This window comes from Oreochromis aureus, linkage group 7 (assembly GCF_013358895.1).
Source record: "Oreochromis aureus strain Israel breed Guangdong linkage group 7, ZZ_aureus, whole genome shotgun sequence".
Taxonomy (NCBI): domain Eukaryota; kingdom Metazoa; phylum Chordata; class Actinopteri; order Cichliformes; family Cichlidae; genus Oreochromis; species Oreochromis aureus.
The window spans coordinates 22,526,865-22,543,189 of NC_052948.1; the positions used below are offsets into that span (position 1 = coordinate 22,526,865).

Below are 16,325 nucleotides of genomic sequence, written 5' to 3' on the forward strand. Positions count from 1 at the left end.
ACTATTAACAGTTACCCAGCGGTTAGAGCAACACAGTTGAAGTATTGAGGTTTTATTCTATTTGTGGCATCAGTGTGCAAGCGTGATATGTGGAAGATACTAAAAGACTATTGATTCTAGAAGAGACATTTGAATTTCCTCAGGCCATGTGTCAAGGCCTTTGCATGTATTTTTTAAGAATTACAAACAACATTTAGTTCATACTGGTTTATTCATCGTGACATAAGACAGTAAGTTGTATTTAAATTGTCTGTGTTAACGTGGTGTAGCAAAGACTGATGAAGCTATGCAATGGTAAGATGTCCGCCCATTGATCCCTCCGTAATCCACATTGCTGCTCCTCTTATAACAGTGAAACTTGAACACAGTGATTACTTACTGGGCTTACACCCAAGTTCAAAATCATATAGGGTTTTTTCGGGGTTGGGGGGGGGGGGTTCCCCTTATAGCAGGGGCTCCCAAAGTGTGGGGTGCAAATCTGCAGTTTGAAATTACAAGTATGAACAGTTTCATATTTATATACATTTATTGATTTATATAAAAAGTGAATTAAAACTGTTAATAGGAGGATATTACTTTAAGTTAAATTTACTTTCGTGTCCCACTGGCTAGTGGGTCACACATTGCTCTTATCACTTAGCATATGATTGGGTTGCTTTAGCAATTTATAACCAACAGCCTATGATGTTGATGTGTTTCTAATTAAATTCTCAAGGAAATGCATCACTTTATCTTGTATTTTGATCAGAGTGAAGATTTAAGATTCGGTGGGCCTCAGGGGTTTTTTGTTTTTGTATTTTTTTTCAAGTGGACTGCAGTATTCTTTGGGAATGGCTGCTCTAAAGTATTGGCCACCCCAACAAGCAGATAATTCCCTATGACTAAGCACTTAGTGGGGCAATAGTGGGGAGGAAAACCTCCCTTTTAACAGGAAGAAACCTCCGGCAGAACCAGGCTCAGCCTCAGTAGACAGCCATCTGCTGCGACTGGTTAGAAGATGATGACAAAGTAAAAATAATAAATGTAAAATATAAAAAATGTCAAATTGATAATTGTTGGAACAATACAATCATTATTCCTTTTTTGTTGAAATATTAAGCTGTTGTAATCAGAATTAAATAAGTATTTGGTTTTACAGATTTAGTGTGTATAATTTAACCAAATTTGATCAAAATGGATAGGTAAGCAGAAGGAGCAGTAATTTTGCTGCTGAATTGACCTACCCAACCCCATTTGTGGTTTTCAAACTGAATGTTGATCACTGGTCTGAGTCAAAGAAGGGATGGAGAACCTCCACAGGCGCGATGCACTTGTTGACATCTAAGCATAACATCACTTTAATTAGGCTCAGTCAGTAATAAATGCTGGGTTTTTGTGGCATTATCCTGTCTCATATTCAAAGTGTTCATCTGTTTGAAATTAGCGCTGCAGCTTTCTTCTATAAAATAATTATTACTATAGTCTAGGACATAGTCTGGTGGCTGGCTCTGAGTGTATATGATGAACATTAGGACATTGTAATCCATAGTGAAGCAGATGGGCTACAGTAGCAAAAGTATCAACATTTATAACTGCCCGTAGACAAAATTTTAAAAGGAAGAATCCAAAAGAAAAACACCCTTCAACCATGTTATGAGTGTTGACATTGTATAGTTTGTCCACCAGAGGGCACTCTGCAACTTTCCTGTTGAGAAAACATGTTTGGAATGCTGCAAGCACAACAAACAGCTAAGAGTGAAAGTGACGATAATATGACAAAATTCTTCAGATGTTACATGAAATTGTCTTGTTATGACGACTCTGAATGCCCTTTTAGGTTGAGGGAGCACATAGAGTCTGGAATTATTCTAGTCATATGGTCTAGTGTGAGACCATCGTTACCTTTTCAGGCTTTTTACCCCAAATTGTACCTGAGGCCTCATCATTTTCTTTACATATATTTAATCTTGAGGATATATACTCTGCTAGTTGACTGTGCACCTCAGCCTGTACAGCTCACCCAGTGAGGAAAAATGAAAGGGGGGGACAGTATCGCACGTCAGCTTGTCAGTCTGGTAAATCACAATCTCTCCACCACACAGTCCTCATTTATAAAGTGCTCTACAAACCCAAACATCATGGCTAACAGGTGGATTCTACTGTTTCAGTGCAGCAAGCCAGCAATGAACAATCACTTAGTGCTAAAGAAACAGAGTGAAAGTGGACAGCATGTCCTTGTTTTATTTTTAACTCAAAAATCATTACAAAAACGACCCCCCTTAGACTGCTTTTTAGTGCATCCAATAGCATAGCAACTATCTGGCATTTTGGTTAAGTTAAACTCGGAAGGTGGTCAAAGATTGGTTGTAAGGCAAAGGGACACAATACTGTTGTTGCTCGCCAGGTGGGCGTTTCCCAGTAGCTCTGACATCACGAGTAAAGGGAAAATGAATTAGCGGCAACCAAACAACCTAGTAACATCACATTCTGTACTGGCACAAGATGGTGCTACGCATTTCCTAGAAACTTCAAACAGAGCAATTATTTCTTAAATCCAGCTTACAGATAGAGTTAAATCTATGACCGATTTTAGAGGTGGGCTCCATAGTGTAATTAGCCTCAATACATGTAGTGTTTCATGTCCACTTTAAAACATGCTGTGAATAAAAGGATCAATCAGCACTTATTATAAACCTAACCTGCTCCCAAAAGTTTTTAGTTTTTATTTTCTCAGCTGCAAACTCTGTGCTGAATAAGGGTTTGAGAGTAAAGATGATATATAACAAACATAATTCAAACATAGGCTTAGTTTACGTACACAATTTTATATGAAGTCAACAAGTACATTGTAGGTGTTTTTCTTTTTGAATTAAATTAAATTATTGGAATATCACTTGCTGCCAAGAGAAAGAAGAAATTGAGAAATAAATTTGTCTAAACATCTATATCTATATATGAAGCGCTTCATATATAGATATATCTGGGAAACTGTCAACTGTTACATATAATTTGCAGTGTCTAAATGTTCACAGATTAATTCCAAAGTTAACTCTTCTTCCATTTCAAAGGAGACAAAAATGTGGGATAAATAACATAGAAAGTAAACTCTAGCAAAAATACATTTATTGGGTACATTGCCATTTATGCACTGATCTCCCTGCTTTGATATCTGCATTACATTATGCCAAACAATAGGCTTTTGTTTATGCAGATGGGTTTGAAAAAGAAATTATTCAACCAAGAAAGTGTCACAAAAGGAAAGTTAAATTGCCTTCAATGAATGACGTTCCCCCCTTATCTCCCTGCAGAGGTCCAAGGGATCTTCTACGAACGATGATGCTATTTTCTGGAGTATTGATTGGTCAGTAGACAGTGGATGTACACAGAAAACATAAAGAGCTAGCACACTCCAGTGTTGCCTGTTTATAACAGCATGACAACTCTTTTGAGCACAGCTGCTACTCATCAGACGTTTCTACTCTAAAACATAATTTGCGCCTAATGTTTAAATATTAATTCCAAAGTTAACTCTTTTTCCACTTCCCTGGGACAAAAGGTGGAATAAGTGATAGTAAAATCTAACAAAGCGCTTTGGGTGCCTTGAAAAGCGCTATATAAATCCAATCCATTATTATTATTATTAAAAATACATTTATTGGGTAAATTTCCATTTTATACACTGATCTCCCCGGTTTGATATCTGCATCACTTTATGCGTTTGTAAAGGAAAACATTCAACCAAAAAACGTCTCACGCAAGGAAAGTGAAAGTCAATTCAATGAATGAAATGCTGCAATCTATATATATTTTGTTTTTATCTCTGGGTAAGTTTTCGTTATTATCTAAATTTCACTTTTAAACCCGGGTTTTCCAGGAAGCTGAGGAAATTACGGGCACTTTCTATGCGTCACACGTTACGTGACCTGTGGAAGGCGTAACCAGACGAGCAGGGTACTGTCCAATCACGGTGCAGCGTGACGTCAGTATGTTTATATTAACGGGTGGTGTTGCAACCTCGCGACATTCAACTCTTGCTACTACAACGATGAAAATACAACTGAAGAACATGGAGAAAATACATGAGAACATTTGACGAAGGAGACCAAAAAATGGCACAGTCTTGCCGAAAAATGAAGCGACAAAACATCGACGCATATCTGTCACCGACGAATACGCGAAATCTCTTGGTTTTCGACGAGGAATACCAGAATACGTGAAGAGTTGTGTTCAACACAGCCGCCGAAACTCGAGAAGAAAGACGTGAAAATGGCTACGGTTGTTGGTTCCCAGACTAGCTCTGAGCGGACGGCGATGGAAAGGTTTGGCAGCGGAGGGATGGCGCTTCTGCCGTGGACTAAACAGATGCTCACCGTGCTGTGGGAACAGCTTCGGTTGCTGGTTCAAGTCATTTACTACACTTTCGTGTCAGGTAAGAGTGAGACGAAATCAAAAGTTTTCCCCTTGCGTCTTACGCCCACTTTATGGCTGCTAAGGTTAACCTTTGGTGTGTTTACTGTTGGAAAGTCCAATGACCACTGTGTAGGTGTAAGATATGTTTAGTTTTTTAAATATAGTAAGTGTCATTAAACGACATACGTTTTAGCAAACTTAATATTCTATGGGGGTGACACTATGCTGTGTTTTACTGTCTACTGAATAGTTCCTCGATTTAATTTTTTTGTAGAGGTGTTTCTTTTCCAACTTCCGCGATGTTTACGTGCGTTCTCAGCATTTGAACATTGTTTAGCCATCACAGTAACACTTCCCGTAAAACACTTGAAGTACAACTTGTATGTTACACTCCGTAAACCTTCTTTGAAATAATACGTAAAACTGCAGTACAAACACAAACCTTGTCTTGACGTCATAGCATAAATGGAATAATTATTTCTTCAGAAAATGTAACTTGATTAAATTTTATTGTACTTAAAAGCGTTTTTTGTTTTCTTCTTCCAGTTTTCCAAATGTTCAGATTTGAGGTTCACGTGAGAATCACAGATGAGACTGGTCAGCATATCCAGCACATGACCACAGCCACAAACCCAACAGAATCATTCCTCTTCACCTCTTTGTTTGAGGGAGACAACGGCGTCATGGTTGGTGGTTCAAATCCCCTCTCCAACTTCTGTGCTGACGTTGGTGACCCCTTTGCTGGGAAATCCACTGCTGAAGCCTTGCTGTCCAGTCTCCGTGCTGACGACCTGTGTTGCGGGCTTGTGGATGAGTTTGTGTCCAGAACAGCTGGCAACGAAGAGGGCATCTTTCTTGGACACCAGTCTGGCTGGAAAATGGGCTTCCCTGGCGACTGGAACTTCTTTGTGTCGAGTGGCGAGGACTCGGGTTCAAACGATACCTGCCAAAAAAGTAGTGAGGAAGACCTCAAACGGGATATTTCCAAGGAAAAAGTTTTCAAGCAGGACACATCAGAAGAAGATAGAAGCTCTCACTGGAGCAGTGAGGAAGACCAGAACACAGTAGAATTTGAGAGTGACGAAAGTAAAGCACTTTGGGAATCTCTGTCAAAATCCAGTGATCCTTACAACCCTTTCTTTTTCTCCGCCTGCATTTCAACTAACACAGATATGGACAAAAGAAAAAGTGAAGTAAAAGACTGTAGCGATACCGACCTCATGTCCGTAAGCAAGGCCAGTGAGGAAATGATGGGGTCTCAAGGCCTGAAGAACTGGGTCTGTCGCTCCGACAGCGAAAGCAGTTGGAGCAGTTGGGCCAGTTCAGATGGTTCGAGCCCTGACATCGACAAGGAGGAAAGTGAGAGGCTCTGGGACTTTTTCAGCAGTCCTGAAGACCCTTACAATCCCATGTGTTTCACTGCATGCACAATCAGCAGCACAGCTCCCCAAGCCACCACGTTCTCTAATTGCGAAACCCCAAAATCTGACACAGACACAGAGGAGAAGGAGAGCACCATCCCCCCTTCATCCGAAGATGATGAAGAATCACTGTGGAAATCTCTCTGCCTAAAGGATGACCCTTACCACCCTTTGAACTTCCAGGCCCCCCTTCAGAGCTCTCCAAAACTAACACTCCTGCAAGACGATGATTCAGATGTTCTTGATGTTCAACACACACCAAATTCATCCACAAAAGCAAAGAAATGGGCAAAAGCACCCCAGAAGCCTGTGCTGCCAGAGAGGCAGACAAAGCATCACTCCCATCCAGAGACTATACTAGTGCCCTGGAAAAGATCTGGACAAACACCCACACCAACTTCAGAGACGAAAGAAAGCAAGGCTGACACCACACAGAAGAAGGTAATTGTCTGATAATTTCTTCTTATTTTTCACTTTTTCCACATGGAGATGTTAAAGGAACCCAAATACAAAAGTTTTGGTGTAATTATTTATTTATTTTTTTTTTTAGCTGTGGGCTAAATATATTAAACTGAATGATTGTGTAAACATATTGTCAGAAATCACATGAAAACACTGAGTTCATTGACCCAAACCAGGGGTAGGCAACTCCAGGCCTCGAGTGCCAGTGTCCTGTGGGTTTTAGATATCACCCTGTGTCAACGCACCTGAATCAAATGATTAGTTCATTCCCAGGCCTCTGGAGAACTTCAAGACATGTTGAGGAGGTCATTTAGCCATTTGAATCAGCTGTGTTGGATCGAGGACACATCTAAAACCTGCAGGACACCGGCACTCGAGGCCTAGAGTTGCCCATCCCTGACCCAGACAAATATATAGAAGAGGAGGTTATCTCATATTTAAAGTTAGAATGTTAATATCATGAAGAGGAGGGCCTACTGCTGACTCACGTACTGTGTGTGTGTGACACAGAGATAAAGATAACAGTTTATTCCTTCCTCCAGACTGAGTGTCTTAAGCCAAGTTGTTTGTTTTCGCTTAGCAACACTGGTCGTCATGACTAAGCCAGTCATGTGACACCAGCGAGTCAGGAGAGACTAACTTCCGTGTGTATCGAGTTGCAGCAGTATTGCAAAGTTAGCACAGAGGTCTTATGATTAGACAGTGTCACGTCATATTAGAAAAATCAGTACTTGGAGTTGGAAAGAGTTCATTAGCTTTTAGATATTTAAAGTTTATAATCCCTAAATACAAGCACTTAAACATCATATGACATCCAGTATTGTTCAGTAAACTATAATATAATTCTTCTGAATTTCAGGTTCGATTTTCTCCTGTTGTCAAAGTCCATGTCATGCGGACCTGGCCGTTTGCGCGACAGGCGTCTCGTAAAGGACACTGGGAAGAGATGGCACGAGACCGTGACCGCTTCCGGAGGCGAATTGATAAATTGGAGCAGGTCATTGGCCACTGTTTCACCCAGACCCACAGAGAGAACATGCGGGCCTACCTGGACAGTGCCTTGAAAAAAACAAAAGGGTCCTGAACACTGAATGTTTTATTTCCTTTTAGGATGAGAACTTGTGATTGGTTGCAATGCAACAGTGATTTTTGATTTAGGCCAATTAGAATTTTGATGTTAGGCCAACGTAAAATGTTTGGTGTCGAGTTGAACAACTTTGTACCTCAGAAGGTTTTATACATTGTGTAACTGTTGCACTGACTGACACTTTCTCATTTTAAGCTCAGCATTACTGTGTGGAATGTTGTTTTTGTATGCCTTATATAATGACCTAGTAATGTAACTTATTGGTGAAGTTTGCCATTTATTTTTACCTTTGTTTTCAGCAGTTTTTATGTGTGAAGAAACCACAGTGGTGACTGTAGAAAAAAAGTAGAAAATCATATCACAAAAAAAGCAGAGCTTTATATTGCAAAGTGTTTTGAGAAGTTTTGTTAAGCATGATGGATACGCGTCAGGTTCTGGTGCAATTCTTGTCTTACTGTTAAAACTTTAGGATTTGATATTTCAGTTTTTGTCTTGTATTTTCTTATATTCCTGCACATAAATGGCAGCTTTTAGTGCTGAATGTGAAGATGGGCGTTTATCTGATTGTGTTTGCTGGAGAACACGTTGTCCTCTGTGACTCACTCAGCTTGTCACGATAACATCATGTAGCCAGACTGTCCCGAGCAAATTGATCATTGGGTCCTCTGAATCAATAAAATTTGTTACATTGTAACTTTTTTTTCTGTTTGGCTTTTGTCACAACCTGACAAACGATTGGACAAAAAAGAAATTAGTTCATGTATCAGAAATCAGTGAAGTAATGATGGCCCTGAGGTCCCAGAAATTTGCAAACAACGCAATGCTGAAAAATAAGTGAATCACTGCAAAAGTGATGAGATTCAAAGTGTGAATGACACAAACATGGTGTGGGGTTGTATAAACATGCAGAGAAAGACGAGTTTCTCTGCATTCTGAAAAGAAAGCGTGGATATCAGCACCTCCAGCCTGACTCTGACCAAACAAACTGGTTTAACCTTTTGACCCCATCTGGACACACCCAGTGTGGTCATCCAGGGTGTGAAACTTCCAACAAAGCATGTGCCTTTGTGGGACTTCAACCACTGAAGAGATAAAGGTAAGTGCATTACTTGCTTTGCATTACTGATAAGGTGATTTACAGTTCAAAAGGGGATCACAGTTGCTTGGTAACTGGAGGTCTGCAAGACAGTTTTATTGTATACAAAGTGATGACCTGCTCCCTATCTGAATATATATATATTTCACTTCCTTCTTATGTGTTTTCCCTTGCATGTTACCACACACATGCACACAGGAGCTAATAATTTCCCACTGGGATGTGAGTCTCCGTGCAGAGTGGCTGCCGTAAGGCTGTCGTAAGACGGGTTAAAAACACAAAGTATGATGAAATGACTTTCCTGAGGGATGAAATCAATTAGCAGGTCTCCCCACCCCATCCCCGTCCCCTCCCATACGTGCACACACCATGGTGCAAAGGTGAGCAATCGCTGACATTGTTGCTGTGTCAACGCAGTGGTAAACCTACTGCTGATCTCCCACCACCTCCTCCCCTCGCAGCATGTTGTGTATGTTATTCACCATCTGCTACAGTCTTGCCCACCCCCATAATGAGTGGAGTTCATTATACTTTAATATCACTAACTTGGGTTATTTCATACATTTAACAGCACCAAAAATAGTTCAAGCCAGAACTTTATTTTAACTCAGTCTAAAAATCTGAAAAAGAGTATGAAATCCATTTATCAGAAATTCAAACGACCGAGACAGACACACTGAGAGCTTTTATGGGAACAAGAACTCTGTACTGCTTGTGATGGCCTTTCATTTAAATATGATCTGCTATTAAATTTATTCTTTTAGCTCTAAAAACATGTGAAAGTCTTTCACACGATGTGCTCAGACCGTCCTTGCATGTATGTTCTTTACAGACATCAAAACATGCTTGTTTTTCAGAGTGCAAGGCTGTGGAATGAATTTTGTTAAGAGAGTACATTTTCTGGATGCTTTGCTTTTGTTCTCAGAGTCTGGCCTGATAACATCGTCTGTAAGCTGAAAAACAAATTTTCACATCTATGGGGTTTTTTTTTTTTTTTTTTTGGTGTTTGCATACAGGGTGGTGAAGGTGGGGGAGGTGCAGCTGTCCCTCTAATTTCCTTTAGCCTGCCTGTCTGATTTCACAGTCAGACATGACATGACTGGCTTAACACTGAATAACCAACCAAGAATTCTATGCCCTGCTCAAGGGCACTACAAGAAGACACAGACAGTTATGAGGGCCAAATGAAGCTCATCACTTCACGATTCCAGGATGAATATAGCAGCTTCTCCTTTGTCGATCCCTTCCTTTCTTCCCATTTTCTTCTTTAACCCACTCCCCTCTCTTTGTATTTCTGTCTCCATCTTTCTCCTCCTCATCTGCTCCCAGTACCATTAGCTCAGTGGCCTAGGCGACCCCGTCTCCAGGCAACCGGCAGGAGTGGCGAGGCGTTGAAAGGATTGCAGGTGATTGCAGCAGTGGTGGAAGCAGCAGCAACAGCAGAGGCAGTGGGCTTTCAGTCAAACACACACACGCACACACACACACACACACACACACACACACACAAACATTCGGTTGCCCCCTCTTACTCGCCTGCCAGAGAAGGGTATCTCCTGGGTCACAATTAGCTGATGATGCAACCTACCAGCAGCTATTGTGTCTGACACCACCTCATACAGACAGAGTGCATGAAATACAAAACGCAACAAGTCTGTTTGTCCTGCCCATTACATGGATTACATGATCCAGGCTGTCTGTGTAATAAGATGTGTTGTTTGGTTCATCTATACTCTCTCTTTGAGACACGTTCCCTTTTAAACTTGCTGTTTGTGATTCAAATGATTTCACAACCCTTTTGTTCAATATTGAAATTGAATGTGCCACGGAGAATACTCTTTGTCTCACTCACCGATCAACAAAATCAACTAAACGGTCCTTTCTTCAACCGGCTCCAGAGAGAGCAACATAAGGAGTGGTTCACCACCAATTTAAGTGCATGGATGAAAACAGTAATCAAAGAAATGCTTACTGTTATTATCTTTCTCCCTATTATTTTCTCCTTAAGATCCACCTCCTTAAGTAAGTATGAAGTATTGCATAGTCAGACATGAAGCTATGTGGTAAACAGTGATCCATGGCCGTATATAGCCCATTTATGTGGATTAGTGCGTCTGAGCAACACCCAGACGATACACAGACAGATGGTTCAAGCTGGAGCTGAATTTAGATGTCGTGTTTAAATTTAACCACTAGGGGACATTGCCCTCTTCAACTGTCTTCTGGTACGTGACATAGCACACATAGGCACCATGGTTACTAATTGATGACAGCAAGAAACGGCTACAAGATGTGCTGCAGACCCCTGTCGCGCTGTTTTAAGAGTCACGTGAATGCATCAGTTATTCATGTTATTCACATTCATGGGCTCGCCGTTTAAAACCGACAACAGCATATTTATAACGTGACTTCTTGTTTTGTTTTTTGTTTTTTGTTTTTTTATTAGCTTCCAGCCTTCTCTGAAACATTAATCTGTAACTCAAAATAGTCTCTTTCCTGTAATGGCATGTATATTTGGTGCTTACTTCCGCAACTAGATGACCATATCTGGACATCCAGTATGGTCATTAGTCATTTCTCTGATGCACAAGGCAATGTGGACAAAAAGAAATGATGTAGGTCTGCTGCCCTCATGTGGTGAAGCTGATAACATCACGCCAAAGGGGTTTTGTTGTTCATGTTGTTGTTTTTTCTATGACTTGCTGTTGATTTAACTCAAAAGAGAACCCAGTTTTAGGCCAATGTTAGGCCTGAGTCTAAAATTAGATTAAGGCATCTGCAGAGTTTTAATCTGTTTGGACCTGCATACAAAAGGGAACAGCTGTTTGTGCAAGGCAAATAAACAGAAAGGCATGCACATTTCACAACTTTTAAGGAAGTAGACTCTGGCTTAATTTTTAACAGGAAATGAATGTGGCGAGAGAGAGAGAGAGAGAGGTAATGACATGCAACAAAATTCCCTGCTGGATACAAAACAAGGAAGTTCATTTTTCGGTCAGTCCCCGTGGCACAAAATGACATTTGCAGTACTTTACTGAAATGTTTTAGGGTTATTGTTTTTGTTTTTGTTTTTTTTAATTATTATCATGATTATGATTTTTCCAACTTGGAAAACCAACTAATCCACTGGTGTTTGAGAAGGTGATGGTTACAGTAGTGACAGTAGTGCTCAGCATGATTTTTCGGCACTAAGACTGCATTAGTCTCTCTTTATGTTCACCAGTTTTCAATGCTGTCAAAGGGAAAACAGAACTAATTACCCTTTAATCAAATCCAGTCTGCTTTTTGTGAGATCCTGCACTGATCCAGCGGATGGAAAGGCTTCTGATTGACCAGGATCACTAGAAGTGTTGTATTAAAAAGGTGAGCTCTTGTCCATAAAGCCTCACATTTAAGTTTATGATGTCTGTGAAGGTTCTCAGTCATCCAGGTCATGGTAAACTAAGGAGCTTGGAGAGAAAAGTGACTGCAGTTCTTTCAGTTTCTTGAAGATATTTCACCTCTCATCCGAAAAGCTCCTTCAGATCTAAGAGCAAATGGTAGAGCGTGTCAGATTTTTAAGCCCTATTGGGAGCGTTCCTAAGAGGGTCGTGGACCCACTATTGATCATCTGCCTAATCACATGAGCCAGGGTGTGAAAACAAGTGTGGATCTCCATCAGCCAAGGTTTCAGGTGAACCCATTGTGAGACTTTGCCCCACCCTATCATGTAACTTACTGATCCTTGAGACGACTGCTGTTGTTATTTTATGCAGTACAAATAAAACTGAATTGAATTATTTTGATGTTTATCCTACAGCTAACTCAATCAATACATTTTTTTTTTCAGTAAAGGCCTTTAGAGATATATTAAGGTCATTGTTTTTTTACATTTATTCCAGGCTTTCCCAGTATCCTTTTATATCATGTGTATCATTATATGTCATGAATCAGTAATAACCAAAATGATACCTGTATTTTTGCCTGTACTTTTGGCAACCAGGCATGTTGCCTGCCCTGCAACGTGTAGAGTCGCTTGAGTAACAGAGTTTCTCCTCCACAGACTCAGCAGCAACTCCTGGCAGCAGTGATTGAAGAGTGGGAGCCGCCCCACTGGATGACATCCGGAGGTTAAGCCTGTCCATGAGGCATATTAGTGCAATGATCAATGCAGATGGGGGGCTCACTAATTAATGATTGTGTGTGTGTGTGTTTTTTGTAACCTGCAATGTACAGTGCATATGTTACTTGGGATTTTTTAAAATTCTTTTTCCTTATAAGAAGGTAACGATAGTCTCTCCTTGTCTTCTGTCAGAATGTCTGTATTTACTGCCTGTCTGTCATGTGTTGTGTTGCTCAGGAAGACTTTTTGACTCAGCTGTGCTGCCTTAAGAGTCCTACATTTGAGCCCTGGATCTGACACGCAAACACACACAGAGATGTAAAAGGAAGCTACATGCCAATATTTTCATGTAAATTAACTTATTTGTTTGTAGAATTTATATTACAATTTTTACACATTTTTGCATATCCTTTTGAATTTGGACATATGCTACAGGATACTAGATCAGCTAAAACAGACAATTATGATAAGCTTAATATGCTTTCTGCTCTATAGCCAGCTTGAAGATGCCATCTGAACTCCACCAGAGGGAGACAGAGTAACGCTGAAAATGTCCCAGATGGTCCGGTAGGCATCAGCAAGGCTTCTGAAGAAACTGACTGGATAATTTCTCACAACAGAAATGGAAATATGAGCAGCATAGTGGAGAGAATTCACACTTATAGTGAAATTGTTTCAAAAATATTGACCTTTTCACTTCAGGCAGATTTCTTTCTAAGGAGAAAACATTTTTTTGTCTTTTTTGACAGAGAAACACAAATTTTTAGGTTTTGATCACATTTAACAGCCTTGGTGAAGGGAACACATTTCATGAGTCATCGGGTGATAATCAAAAAACAAAACAAAAAAGTTAACTATGACTTATATAACACAGACAGCAAAGAAAGCACAATTAACTGTGATGACTTTTTTTTTTTTTTTCATTAAACTGACTGTAAACTTTGTATTTACATGTTTTCACTAATACTGCCAGAATAGCCACATTTTCAGCAGCTGAATGCTGGAAAGACTGAAATTAACAGAACAATGACTTTACTTTTTTTTCTGTGTTGTTGGAGTCTAAAAGTTAAGCTCCAAATTTGGTTTTCCAGGTGATGTTTGTAACATTTAGGAAGTCCACACAGGATGGGTGAGGCTCTGCCAGGCCTGCGGGCTGTTCCACAAGTTACAAACCCTCATATGGAGCAGAGCCATGCATTATTCACCCCACATTTACATAAGACACAATGGTGAGAACGGTGCCAAAAAAGTGTACGGCTGAACTGTGTGTTTGTGTGTGTTTATCTGGCGTATCAAGGGTGCTTCTGAGCATTCCCGTGAATCTCTTTGCCACCTGAGGTTTTTGCTGTTCTGCCAACAATTGTTGATGCAATCTAGACGAGGGCACAGACCCCAAGGCTCATCCTCGAATCCCTGAAAGCTTTGGTTACCCATTACAAGAAGAGAGAGCAGAGGAGGGAGCGGGCAGATAAAGGCTGATATTGTTTCTGTGCACATTTATCTTTCTGTCTGAAAGCCCTGTTTACTGAGGACTTAAAGCCAAACCAGGTTCTCTGGCATTTTTGAAAAAACACAGGTCAGAGTGGCCATGACTTACTTCAGAATTCCTTCACGGTGACGAATGATGTAATATGATGCTCAAACAATCACAAAGTAATACTGTTATGTTCCTGTGATGGCATGCCTTTGTGTTGAGTCAGAAAGTAATCAGATAAGCGCTCAAGTGTTGATATTAGCTTTGCTATTTTAAACACATTAACCGAGTTTAGCAGTTTCACCAGAGTGAATGAGCAAGTTGAAGACTTAAAACAAAACTACAAAATAGTCCCAGAAGCACCAGAATAAGTGTCAGAGAAAGCTGGACAGGAAACAGATTCTCCACAAAAGAATGCTCACTGTGAGGCGAAGTGATCACTGGGCAAGCTATCTTTCAGGAGGGCCCCGCAGCTTCAATATACCCTAAATATGTTTCCTCCTGCAGTCAAGGGTACTTTGCATCTGTTGTTACAACAATTTGAACTCTTGCGCTACCTTCAGGCAATTAGATACAGATAATTTTTAACCTCCATGATGGAGGTTATGTTTTTCTGTTAGCGTTTGCTGGCGTGCCTTCTGTCATTACGTCTGTAAACATAACAGCACAAAAGGTTTTGAATGAATTTTGGTCCAACTTTGCAGGGGTTCAGAATGGGGTCATGTTAACAATCCATTAAAATTTGCCTCCGATCCACCAAGATCTTCAAGGTCATCTTAATGATTTAGTAGTTGAAAATGGACAAAAAGCCTTATAACTGAGCTGAGAAACTGATTCTTACAAGTGTGGTGTGTATTGTTAACATATGGAAAGTATCATATAAAGATTTAAAATATCATGTCACATTTCACCTCTGACCTTTCCTTCAAGGTCAATAGATGGGTCAAAGTGATAATAATGCTATATAGAGCTATTCAAAACTATGTTTCTTACTGCCATTATTTGTATTGACTGCATATAGAGAATTATATATGGGTGTTTTAAATATCATTTTATTATGACTTTGTTATGTTCATTACAGTAAGAGGTTATAACCATTTAAATACATTATAACAGTTACAATACAAATATTTAAATACATGTACAATGTTCCTGAGTATTTTTTATTTTGGAAAACATAATAAACCTTTGATCCAAAAAGTTTTTCACTTGGTTGTCATGTTTTCATGTAAACCTTTAAACAAAGTTTACGAAACAGTGAATTGAATGCTACACATGTATTATGTCCATATAAATCCACATGAAAAATAATTATAGTCGAAATTATGTCAGGTATATTTAAATGGGTTTCAACAGGGAAAACAACAACTGCTTCCACTTTGCACTTTTTTTTTTTACTGCACTAACATTTCTTAAATGATTTTTAAAAAGCTCAAAGAAAACAAAATGAATACAGAGAAAACACTGTGCTATTTCCTTAAAGGTAAGTGAGCTGCCATGTCGGAGGTTTGTGCTCTCGGAGTGCTTCTTGATCATTTGTTATTCTAACTTTCCAAATGATCAAGAAGACATTCTTTACCCTCAAAAAATGTCCTGTTTCCCCCAAAAATCTTGGGTTAAACTTAAAGTGATGACTCAGACCCCACAGATGAAACCTGAAATAAAGCCTCAAATACCAAAAGGTACAGAACTGTCAAATTCAATTAATTTTTGCATCTGTTTGGTTGTTCTTTCAACCTGGAGACTGGATCTATTATTATTTATTTCACATTATTAAAAACACTGAAGTTGACATTAAACTAAGGCTTTTCAGGCAGTTACCAAGATACATTCTTCTGGGGAAACAGCCACACTTCTACACTGAAAAATCATTTACTGGCCACAGTGAATTGCTACTACTCATGTTTAGATTTCTGTTGTTCAGCCTTCTGACAAAAACAGCCAGCAGCCGTCTGTAGGTGGCACAGCTGTCAAAATCCTGCAGCTGTTGCCTTCCTTACCTGCAGATGGCACACATCAAGAGTTTTACATCTCTAATGTAAAACTGCTGCTGCAGTTTCTCTTCTGGACTGGAACAGCGAGTCCTTCTTGAAAGTCAGCAGAGTGGCGTTTGCTTAGTGTGGTTCCTGTGTGTGTGTGTTTCACTAATCTCACATTGATCTGCTACTTGAGGCAGGTTTTATTGCTTGAGAATTTTGAAAACTATTCTTTACCTCACTGGCCTGCTATTTTCAGAGACAACTTTTTGATATGACACATGCATCAAGAAAATAATTTCTAAAAAAGAGACTGTT

The 16,325-nt window shown here is 39.8% G+C and overlaps 1 protein-coding gene and 1 long non-coding RNA gene across 2 annotated transcripts; both read left to right on the forward strand.

The window, feature by feature from the left end:
• The first annotated feature begins 3,990 nt into the window (after positions 1-3,990).
• Positions 3,991-8,053, forward strand: ppp1r15b (protein phosphatase 1, regulatory subunit 15B). The gene is made up of 3 exons (XM_031731822.2): positions 3,991-4,408; positions 4,936-6,251; positions 7,132-8,053. The coding sequence occupies exons 1-3, from the start codon at positions 4,246-4,248 to the stop codon at positions 7,354-7,356; spliced, it is 1,704 nt and encodes a 567-aa protein (XP_031587682.1). The 5' UTR covers positions 3,991-4,245; the 3' UTR covers positions 7,357-8,053.
• Positions 8,054-11,316: 3,263 nt separating this feature from the next.
• LOC120441233 lies at positions 11,317-15,141 on the forward strand. The gene is made up of 3 exons (XR_005613903.1): positions 11,317-11,818; positions 12,498-12,906; positions 13,053-15,141. It is a non-coding gene; the product is annotated as an uncharacterized LOC120441233 (long non-coding RNA).
• Positions 15,142-16,325: the final 1,184 nt, after the last annotated feature.

Bases quoted from the DNA above. Each gene is read 5' to 3' on its own strand.
- ppp1r15b (XM_031731822.2), top strand. From the start codon at position 4,246: ATGGCTACGGTTGTTGGTTCCCAGACTAGCTCTGAGCGGACGGCGATG. The intron at 4,409-4,935 runs GTAAGAGTGAGA...TTCTTCTTCCAG, and splicing joins TTACTACACTTTCGTGTCAG to TTTTCCAAATGTTCAGATTT. The intron at 6,252-7,131 runs GTAATTGTCTGA...TCTGAATTTCAG, and splicing joins CTGACACCACACAGAAGAAG to GTTCGATTTTCTCCTGTTGT.